This window comes from the organism of the source record quoted next, unplaced genomic scaffold (assembly GCF_019419815.1).
Source record: "Pyrus x bretschneideri cultivar Hongxiangsu unplaced genomic scaffold, Pyrus_bretschneideri_v1 Contig26, whole genome shotgun sequence".
Lineage (NCBI taxonomy): Eukaryota > Viridiplantae > Streptophyta > Magnoliopsida > Rosales > Rosaceae > Pyrus > Pyrus x bretschneideri.
Window position 1 is genome coordinate 4,505,228 of NW_025999568.1, and position 12,045 is coordinate 4,517,272.

The window sequence follows — 12,045 nt, forward strand, 5'->3', positions numbered from 1 at the left end:
ACCCCAAACCAACATCACTTGACGTAGGAACCTGGGGAAAACTCAAGCAAACCTTCATGGAACCCCAACAGTGATGGTGTTAATGTTCATCGTCTTCTCCTACGTGTTTCGTATTTTTCCGACATTGGTAAACTTCTAAAAGCCCTTGGCATGTGTTTTAGGGTTAGATTGAACCTTGTTTTAAGTTATGTATACGTGTGAATTGCAGAAAATAGCTCGGAGTAGCTTTTCCAAATTTTCCAACGAGCACCACCCCTTTCAAGGAAATTTCAGGCCAAACCATGGCGATTTCGCCGTGTGCAAGGTATCAATCTCTTTGTATCACTGAGTACTACAAATTTCCTTTTTGAATCATCCAATTTCGTTGAGTATCGAAGAAGTTAGGGGCGTTTGAAGTTTGCCCAGAAACTGGCCAAAACCTTAGCCTGAAAAGGGTCAACCCGACCCATTAACCCATGGTCCAACCCAATTACCCAAACCCGGAGCCCAAATGTCCAGAGGCCCAAGCCTCGTGAAGCCCAACCCAAATCCCTTTTTATTCAAACCCAAAACCCTATTAGACCCAAACCCTTTAGGCTTAACCTGGATCCAACCCTAAGCCCAAACCCGGTTGACATTTGACCCGAGTTAACAGACCCAGACCCGTTTACTTTGACCCGGTCTGACCGTTGACTACGCCACCGACTAGCGTTGACTTTCCCTTTGACCGGCCAACGGTCGACGTTGACTTTAGGGTTGACTTTTTAGGTTTTCATGCGGGACCCCTCCTAGGCTAATTTCGACGACTTTCCCAAATTCATTCGTTTAAGTAGAGTTTGACTAAATATACCATTTATGTGCTTAGGGGCAATTAACTGTGGCGTTTCCATCTTTGCTATCTGCGTGGCTCTTCGACAACTAAGTACTGTGAGTAGATCCCTTCTAAAAATGCATGTTTTGATAATAGAAATGCATACATGAAAAGCATGATTTGATGATTATATTTTATGAAATGTTTTATGAGATAACATGCTTACTAAGACTAGTTTGAATTATTACTATTTTTCCTATAACCCGTGTTCTTATAGAATATCCGATGGATGACAATATGATATTTAGAACATGTTTAGAACACCTCTTTATAGTATAGATGATGGATGACTTTATACTATGAAGTTGCTTTTCAATATAAGTATGTTCACTAGTTTTGTACTTACCTAGTGGTCATTTCTGCTACGGGACGTAGGGATAGATTTCGGTCCATCCCATGCAACGGTTTGGTGTTGGCATAGGGCCTGAATTGTGTTTCCTCTGGCTATTTAGCACAGGGACGGGGAGTCGGCATGGGGCCTGGAGTGTATTTTCCTCTGACTGTCTGCTCAGAGACGGGGAGCCGACATGGGGCCTAGGGGTTATCGGACATTCACTAGTGATTATTATATATACAAATTATGATTTGAGACATTGGACGACATGCTAGGTTTCGGAAAACCTATGTTTATCATTATATATGTGTTTTCATAAAAGCTGGGGGTTAGTATGTTGATAACTGTTTTATTATATATATATATATATATATATATATATATATATATATATATATATCAACTTGCTCCACTCATATTTGTTTTGCGCCCCTTCAGGACTTAGAATCAAGGCATACAATTCCAGCGTCAAGGCACTTCCGCATCGGCATCTTCAAGTCCTCTCGTCGTAGGACCCATTCTTTTATTTATTCAATTTTATATTATTTATTTTAGTGTTCTAGTTAGTTGTATGCTCTGAACACGTTCCCTAAATGCATATTCATTATTCTTTTATATTTATAAGTCTTATTTATCCCTTGTTTTCAGTATTTGCACTCAATAAATGGCTTTCGTCACCCTCGGGTGTCAGCCAACACATGCCTATCCTGGTATCCGGGGAATATTTGGGTCGGGACGTGTCATAAGGGATCCCTCACCCCTCATCATAGAGGAAAACCTCTAGCGTCTCTACTCTCTCAAAGACAACAAGCTTCTATGTACAATGTAACTCTCATTCTACGTAATGAAATTGAATCTACACCAACGTGAACATACGTCCAACTTGAGGTTAACCACGATATATTTTATGTTCTTGTGCATTTGTGTAATTACAGTCGAATCTAAGTCGAGCCAAGATCAACACGATTTTGGACATCAACAGTATTCTTTCTTGGGTCATAAGAAACATGAACAGGAAGATGAGATATTGGTACTGAGTGACATGCCCTGGACAAGGAACTCATACGGGCTGCATCATCTTTAGGCAATAAGAGAGGATTTCCAGCATAAGGGGTTCCGGCAATTGTGACATTCGATCCATATTATGGGTGATCATGGCCACGACTCAGTACTGTTGCTGAAGTTTATGCCCATCTTATTAATTTACACTGTTAGATATATCTTTCAAACCCTAGCTTTCTAGCTCTTAAACTCGTATATGACGACTAATAAACGCATATGTTCTAATTATGGTTAGAATTTTAAACACTACCTTCCAAATTTTTCTTCAGTCGAATCTTGATATCTTCCTAAACCCACAGAAAACATCATAACACATAAACGCCATAACCAATATTCTCACTAGTAAACTGCCGTTTTACCTCCGAACATTCACTCTGGTTGAAATTGACCATGTATACTATTGTTTTGGTGAATCTAGCAAATGAGTAATTTACTGGAAAAATTATTTGGCATGTGTACTCAAATTAATTAATTTCATGTAATTAACTGGAAACAGAAATTAAACTAAATGAAAACAGCTACAAATGCCCTTCCAAATTTAAAAGGTCAAATTCACTCATAAATATAGAAGCAAAGACAGAGAATAATACTTACATCCCACCACGAGGGGAATGCATATATTCAGCTATTTGCTAATAGCATATCTCCATTATATAATTTCATAATCGGAACTGTTCAATTTCATAATCTTCATTTAAGATCATTCGCACAAAAATTCATTCGAATCAAAGATCGTTTATACATCCAAAATAAATCAACGGTCTGAGTACCAAGCAACATATTCATGATCAAGCATCAATTTATCTGATACATTTGGAGGACTAAATGATCTTCATTTCAAATGATTTTTTTGTAGGTATGATCTTCAAATGGAGATTAAGAAATTAAATGGTTTCGATTATGAAAATTATAAGGTGAAAATATATTATTTCAAATAGTAGAATATATGGATTCAGTATGATCTTCAAATGAAGATTAAGAAATTGAACGGTTTTGATTATATATGAAAATTATAAGGTAAAGATACGTTATTTGCAAATAGTAGAATATGTGGATTCAATATGATTTTCAACTGAAGATTAAGAAATTAAACGGTTCTGATTATGAAAATATAAGGAAAAGATATATTATTCGCAAATGGTAGAATATGTGGATTTCCCATGAGCAGGGGAATGCAAGTAAACGAATACTTTTCTCACACTTTTCAATCTTTACATACTCACAATATCACAACACCCAAGCTCTCCTTTTCAACTCCTCGATCGTGTCCTCCTTACTCACTTGCACTGGCAGATCAGCATGTAGATACATACAGACGACTTCTGTCATTAAGGGAACAACAAAGAAGACTCTTGAAACTTCGGCTTGTTTGATAATCATTTAATTTTTAGTTTCTAATTTTCACGAGTTATAGTGCCCTGTAATCGAGTTGGATTCCCTTTTTGTTCCATTCTTCCTATTAACTGAGTAGTTTAAAGTGTAAATTGCAAACAAAATAGCTAACAAGTCAGTGTAAGAAAGAGAGTGAACAGTGGGATAATCAATAATAAATATCCATTCATTCGGACTCCTAGTAAGAAAACGTATGCTTAAGATATGTTTGGATGGGTGAAGAAGGCTGGGAAATAGAATGAAACAAGAGATAGAAAGCGAAAACAACTTAATATAGTCATGGATTGTGATTTTCCTTGTAATCTTTTTCTTCATCCCTTCTTTTCCCCATTTATTTCTCATCAACAGCTAATTAACTAAAAAATGTAAAATCCAAAACCAAAAACGTTATCATACAGACTTCACTTGTGTTCGGTGAACTATAAATTCACAAGATCCACCACCAAAATTTTAATTGGGTAATGTATTATATACCCGTTTCATATCCCCTCTTTCTATTTATCTCCTCATGTATATTGGTGCGTGCAAGTGTTTATACGCGTTACAAGTCAATACGATATGAGAGTGCCGGAAGACGAGCACTAGTAGTCGAGCATTACTAGTCTCCTCTTAGCAACACAACTGAATAAACAAACGGTGAATCAACGAACAAAAACAAGCCAGAGAGTGCAGGAAGACAAGAGTGAAAATGATTTCCCATTCATATATGGAAGCTGACAGAGTCAAGCACTACTAGTCGCCTCTCAGATAGATTGGTCCTTCAACTCCCACAACATTTTAGTATCTGGTACAGGCCATAGTCGTAAGATTTGACATTTCCATCTTGGATCCATAAATGCCATCTCTGATCAACTACAATAATATCCTCGATCTGCCTAAATTTGCCCTTTCCTTCTATGCTAGAAATCTAAGATCTGAGTGAATTAATAATGGGCAACATCTTTTCAATGTCCATATCATGTGATGGCATACTTTCTCGCTGCTGGGATTCCACGGTTGGACAAGTAGCATACCCTTGTATGTTCAAGTCCCACCTTTGTGATCTGCAGACTGCTTTAGAAGAATTAACGGATCTAAGGAACGATTTGAAGACAAGGGTTGACAGTGCCGAGCAGCAGCAACATTCGAAACGCTTAGACCAGGTACAGAGATGGATAACAAGGGTGGAAGCCATGGAAGCTCAAGCCAATAACTTGGTGAACGGGAAAGGTATCAGTAGTCAAAAAGTTGAGAAATTACGTGATTCTGGAGGTGGGTTGTTATGTAATTGCAAAACCCACTACAAGTTTGGGAAAAAATTGGCTGAGATGTTGATGGAAGTGAGTGCCTTACAGAGCAGGGGAGCTTTTGAAGTTGTGGCTGAACGGGTACCTGCAGCTATGGTGTATGAAAGAAGTATTGAAACAACTGTGGGCATGGAGTCAACATTTGGCAAGGTCTGGGGTTGCATTGCAGATGAGCAAGTGGGGATTATTGGCTTGTATGAGATGGGAGGTGTAGGTAAGACCACCCTTTTGACCAAGATCAACAACAACTTCCTTCATACCCCCAATGATTTTGATCTTGTGATTTGGATAGAGGTCTCTAAGGATCTAAAGCTTGAAAATATTCAAGACAGCATTAGGGAAAAGATAGGGAGTTGTGATGGCTCGTGGAAGGATAAAGATCACCTTAGAAAAGCTGAAGACATCTTTGCGGTTTTAAAATCGAAGAGATTTGTATTATTGTTGGATGAAATATGGGAGAGGGTTGATGTAGCCAAAAACGGGGTTCCGATTCCTGACAGAGAGACTAAGTCTAAGCTTGCATTCACAGCTCGCTCTGAGGAGGTTTGTAGCGGTATGGGTGCTCACAAAAAGATCATGGTGGAGTGTTTGGCATGGGACAGAGCATGGACTTTGTTTCAAGAGAAGGTGGTGAAGAAACACTTTATATTCATCCAGATATCCCTACACTAGCAGAGATGGTTGCCAAAGAATGTGACGGTTTGCCACTGGCTCTAATTACAGTTGGACGGGCCATGGCTAGCAAGAAGACACCCCAAGAATGGAATCATGCAATTCAAGTTTTAGAACGATCTGCCTCGGAATTTTCAGGTATGGGAGATGAGGTATTTGTTGGAAATTCAAATCAAAACAGGTTGCTATTGTTGAAAATCAATGTCAAAGTTAGGCATGGAAAGTTAGGCAATGTTAGGTATGGTTGAATAAAAATTATTAGGTGCAATTAATGTGTTTTGTGTGGTAATAAATAATCTTAGTTTAATCATTTGGTTTGCTATAAATACCCAAGCTCTCAAGCATTGTAAATCATCCCATCCGAATCCCACTTCCAATTGTGAAGAAGCTTGTAAGCTTTCTTATTCCAACAGTTTGTAAACCTTTTTTCATATATCAAAGTCCAAGTGTTTTGCCAAAGCTTGTTGCTTCCCTCCTTTCTCTATTTCTTTCTTTGTCCGATTTTATTTGAGAGTGCAAAGTGAAAGAGGTGTGATAGAGTTTGTAAACTTATCACCCACATATTTTGGTATTGAGTTAGTAAACTGTAAAATACCAACAATTGGTATCAGAGCCAGAATACCATTCTGGCAGGTGCAGCAGTTATGGCGTCCAACTTAGTGCAACTCCAAGTTCCCACATTGAAGAAAGAAAATTATGAAAGATGGTACATCCAATTCAAAGCATTGTTTGGATCACAGGAGATATGGGAAGTTGTCAGTAGTGGGTATGTTGTACCCACTGCCGAGCAAGAAGCCGTATATACTGCGGATCAAAGGAACACTCTCAAGGACTTACGAAAGAAGGACCAAAAGGCGTTGTATCTTCTATACCAGGGTTTGGAAGATTCAACGTTCGAGAAGGTTGCAGAAGCAACAACGAGCAAGCAAGTATGGGATACACTCAGTACAATCTACAAAGGAGTAGATCGAGTCAAGAAAGTGAGGTTACAATCACTTCGAGCAGATTTTGAAACTGCTCATATGAATGAAGGGGAGAGCATCTCCGACTATCACTCAAGGCTCATTGTGATAGTAAATCAGATGAGGAGAAATGGCGAGAGACTCGATGAAGTACGAGTTGTGGAGAAGATACTCCGGTCACTCACATCTAAGTTTGAGCATGTGGTGACTGCCATTGAGGAATCCAAGGATTTGGAGGTGATGAGCGCATAAGAGCTACTAGGATCCCTCCTAGTTCACGAGCAACGCATTCAGAAGAATGCAAGCCCCACAACGCTAGAGCAAGCTTTGGAGTCAAAGTTGAATATTGACAAACCAAATAAAGGTCGTGGGCAGTGGAACTCACGTCGTGGGAGCTCATCCAACCGTAGCCGAGGACGAGCCCGAGGAAGAGGTCGAGGCTATGCACAAAATCAAGGTCAGTCTCAGGAGTGGAGATCTACTCGAGGAAAGGCGCATATCCAGTGTCACAACTGTAAGCAATATAGACATTATGCCAATGAATGTTCACATAAAAATGGTGAGCATGTCAACATGGCAGAATCAAGTGGAAATACTGATGAAGAACTTACAGTCTTACTAGCACACCATGATTCTAGTAGCCAACAAGATGTTTGGTATTTGGACTCTGGTGCAAGCAATCACATGTGTGGAAAGAAGGAGTTTTTTGCCGAACTCAAAAAAGGGGCCTATGGATCTGTAAGTCTTGGTGACTCCTCAAAGTTGCCAGTTGAAGGCAAAGGGAAGATCAAGATCATCCAGAAGGATGGAAGAGAAGAATACATCTCCGATACCTACTACATACCAGGTATGAAGAGCAACATTCTGAGCATTGGTCAACTGCTCCAGAAAGGGTACATTATACATATGGAGAACATGCTTCTCACTCTCAGGAATGCAAGGAGAAAGCTTATTGCACGTGTTCGAATGTCAAAGAACCGGATGTTTCCGTTGAATTTGAACACAAAGATTGGAAGCTGCAACATCGGTGTAATGGAAGATGAGTCATGGAAATGGCATCTTCGATTTGGCCATCTTAATTTCAATGGCCTAAAGTTGCTGTCAAGTGGAGGAATGGTTCGTGGTCTACCCCAGATTGAAGCCACACGCCAAGTATGTGAAGGTTGTGTGCTTGGCAAGCAAGCACGACTATCGTTCCCTGTTGGTGATACATGGAGAGCAAAGGCACCACTGCAGTTGGTGCACACAGATATATGTGGTCTATTGGATCCCATGTCTTATGGAGGTAATAGGTATTTTATTACCTTCATTGATGATTTCAGTAGAAAGACTTGGGTCTATTTTCTCAAGGAGAAGTCAGCTGCCCTAAAAATTTTCAAGGAGTTCAAGGCACTCACAGAGGCAGAAAGTAACCACAAGCTTGTGGCTGTGAGATCAGATAGAGGTGGAGAGTACACCTCCAATGCTTTCCAAGCATACTGTAAGGAGCAAGGAATTAGGCATCAACTTACTGCTGCCTATACCCCACAGCAAAATGGGATAGCCGAAAGAAAGAATCGAACCATCCTTGACATGACAAGGTCCATGCTTAAGGAGAAGAATTTGCCAAAAGAGTTATGGGCAGAAGCTGTAGCTTGTTCGATTTATTTGTTGAATCGATGTCCAACAAAGAGTGTCAAGAGGATGACACCACAAGAGGCTTGGAGTGGATACAAGCCGAATGTTACACACCTAAGAATTTTTGGGTGTGTTGCATATGCTCAAGTTCCAGAAGCCAAGAGGAGGAAACTTGATGATAGAGGTGAGAAGTGTGTGTTTGTGGGCTATAGTGAAGAGTCCAAGGCATACAAGCTCTACAACCCACTAACTGGCAAACTAGTGGTTAGTAGAGATGTCATCTTCAGTGAGGAAGAGACATGGACGTGGAACAACAAAGAAGTCAGTAAAGAGAAGATCGTCTCCATTGATTTTGAAGAACCAGAAGTTGTACCACCGATTGAGCAACAGCCTGCTCAAACAATCACAACAACTCCAGTGCACAGAATTGCAAGGAGTGGTCCTACATCTAGTGAGGAAAGCAGCTCCTCAACTCCAGTGAGGTTAAGGAGTCTCACAGAGATTTATGGACAAGAAGAAGAAGAAGAAACCAACCTTTTCTGCTTGTATGCAGACCACGAGCCTTTCTCATTCAATGAAGCTGTGGAAGAAGATTGTTGGAAGAAAGCCATGGAAGAAGAGATCCATGCCATCGAGAAGAATGACACTTGGGAGCTGACAAAGCTCCCACCAAATCAGAAGGCTATTGGTGTCAAGTGGGTTTACAAGATCAAACGCACTGCAGATGGGAGTGTGGATCGATACAAATCAAGGCTTGTAGCAAAGGGCTACAAACAGAAGTATGGAGTGGACTATGATGAAGTCTATGCTCCAGTTGCGAGACTTGACACGGTAAGATTGCTAATCTCTCTTGCCGCACATCATAAATGGAAAATTTATCAACTAGATGTCAAGTCAGCCTTCCTTAATGGAGTACTTGAGGAAGAAGTGTACGTGGAACAACCGGAAGGCTTCCAAGTACAAGGAGAAGAAGATAAGGTGTATCGTTTGAAGAAGGCTTTGTACGGCCTCAAGCAAGCACCACGAGCTTGGAACTCAAGGATCGACAACTACCTTCACCAAAATGGATTTCAGAAATGTCCATACGAGCATTCAGTTTACATGAAGAATGGTGAAAAATGGGAGTTCTTAATTATTTGTCTCTATGTAGATGATTTATTGTTTACAGGAAACAATGAGGCAATGTTCCATGAGTTCAAGCAATCCATGTTCAGTGAATTCGAGATGACTGACAATGGATTAATGTCATACTTTCTTGGCATAGAAGTGAAGCAAGAAAGTGATGGTATCTACATCTCTCAACAAAGGTACATGAGAGACATATTGAAGAAGTTCAATATGGACAAGTGCAACACTGTCAATACCCCAGTCGCAACTGGATTGAAGCTGTCCAAAGGAGGAGAGGGTGAGTTTGTAAACTCAACAGTGTACAAAAGCCTCGTTGGAAGCCTAAGGTACCTTACAATCACAAGACCTGATATAGTTTATGGTGTTGGACTCATGAGTCGATACATGGAAACACCAAGGGAGTCTCATTGGCTGGCCGCCAAGAGAATTTTGAGGTACATAAGAGGTACTCTAAACTATGGTCTATTTTATAATTTTGGTGAAGATGCAAAATTATTTGGTTATTCAGATAGTGATTGGGGAGGTGACCAAGATGAAAGGAAAAGCACAACTGGCTATGTGTTTTTTCTAGGATCAACAGCTTTCTCATGGACTTCAAAGAAGCAATCAATTGTTGCTTTGTCATCATGTGAAGCCGAGTATGTTGCTGTAGCCTCAACCGTGTGTGAGGCAATTTGGTTAAGAAATCTGTTGAAGTCAATGTGTCATCCACAAGTGGAATCGACTGTGATTCACGTAGATAACGTGTCTGCAATCAAACTTGCAAAGAATCCTGTTCAACATGGAAGGAGCAAGCACATTGATACCAGGTTCCATTTTCTAAGGGACCATGTGAAGCAAAAGACAATTGAACTTGTCTACTGTCACACCAAGGAACAAGTGGCAGACATCTTCACAAAGCCATTGCCAATTGAAACATTCCGGCTACTGCGTGAAATGCTAGGAATGAAGGCGTTTTGATTTGAGGAGGTGTGTTGGAAATTCAAATCAAAACAGGTTGCTATTGTTGAAAATCAATGTCAAAGTTAGGCATGGAAAGTTAGGCAATGTTAGGTATGGTTGAATAAAAATTATTAGGTGCAATTAATGTGTTTTGTGTGGTAATAAATAATCTTAGTTTAATCATTTGGTTTGCTATAAATACCCAAGCTCTCAAGCATTGTAAATCATCCCATCCGAATCCCACTTCCAATTGTGAAGAAGCTTGTAAGCTTTCTTATTCCAACAGTTTGTAAACCTTTTTTCATATATCAAAGTCCAAGTGTTTTGCCAAAGCTTGTTGCTTCCCTCCTTTCTCTATTTCTTTCTTTGTCCGATTTTATTTGAGAGTGCAAAGTGAAAGAGGTGTGATAGAGTTTGTAAACTTATCACCCACATATTTTGGTATTGAGTTAGTAAACTGTAAAATACCAACAGTATTCCCTCTTTTGAAATTCAGTTATGATAATCTACCTAGCGAGAAAGCTAGATCTTGTTTCTTGTATTGTGCATTATTTCCGGAAGATTTTCTCATTCACAAAAGAAGATTAATATATTGTTGGGTTGGTGAGGGAATACTGGATGAGTATGATGACATGACTGGAGCTCAAAACCAAGGTTATGATATTATAGGTACTCTTGTTAATGCATGTTTATTGGAAGGTAGGGAAGATTATGTGAAAATGCACGATGTTCTTCGTGACATGGCATTGTGGTTGGCATGTGAATGCGGGAAGGCCAAAGATAATTTCGTAGTTCGTACTGGCGCTCATTTGGTTAAAGCACCAGATTTTGAAAAATGGAAGGGTGTGAAAAGGATGTCACTAATGGCTAATCAGATTGAGAATCTGGTGGAAAAATCCATATGCCCCAGTTTATCTACCTTGTTTCTAACTGATAATCGTTTGAAGATAATTGGTGAAGGCTTCTTTCAGCATATGCCCAGTTTAAGAGTTTTGGACCTGTAGGAAAACAAGGGTATAACGCATTTGCCATCGGGTATATCAAGATTGAAGTCACTACAATATCTCAATCTATCACAGACAGGTATAAGAGGGTTGCCTATTGAGTTAAAGGCCTTAGACTAGCTAAAATATTTGAACCTGGAGTTTACCAGTAAGATGGATATGGTTCCGAAGAATATAATTTCAAGTTTTCTGATGCTCAGAGTTTTGAGAATGTATGATTGTGGTTCATCTGACGATATTCTGTTTGGCGGAGTGATAAGAGCATATTTATGCGACTTAAATGGCTTGTTCTCATACATTTACGTTATGTTTCTTTAGTTATTTTAGTACTTTAAGCTATTTTCGTGTGTTTGTAGGTCCAAAGGGCTAAAGGAGCAAAAAGATGCATTTTGGAGACTTTTGGAGCACTTTTGGGCTAAGGACGGATAGCTTATGCTTGAAGCCAAAGTGTTGGACGAAATTGAAGACCTAATTGGAGCCAAAGTGTTGGAACCTTGTTCTCTTTAGTTTTAGGACATTTAAACCTTTCCTAATCCCAATCATGCCATGCATAACACACATCCATTCTAACACATTGTCATTGCACATGCATTTCCTTCATTAGTTAACCCACATGCACTTATCACTTATCATCACCACATATCATATCACTTAATCACTTATCACTTATCATCACCACTTAACCACTTATCATATCATAACCACATATCATATCACTTATCACTTATCACTTAACATATCATCCACCTACTTCACCTACAACATCCACCCACTTCACCTACAACATCCACCTACT

The 12,045-nt window shown here is 39.6% G+C and overlaps 1 protein-coding gene across 1 annotated transcript; it reads left to right on the forward strand.

Moving 5' to 3' along the window:
* Positions 1 to 4,225: 4,225 nt before the first annotated feature.
* LOC103936309 (probable disease resistance protein At1g52660) lies at positions 4,226 to 11,497 on the forward strand. The gene is given in 3 exon segments (XM_048587099.1): positions 4,226 to 5,543; positions 5,546 to 5,752; positions 10,723 to 11,497. Coding segments are annotated over 3 exon segments (1,710 nt in total). The 5' UTR covers positions 4,226 to 4,567; the 3' UTR covers positions 11,250 to 11,497.
* The last annotated feature ends 548 nt before the right edge of the window (positions 11,498 to 12,045 follow it).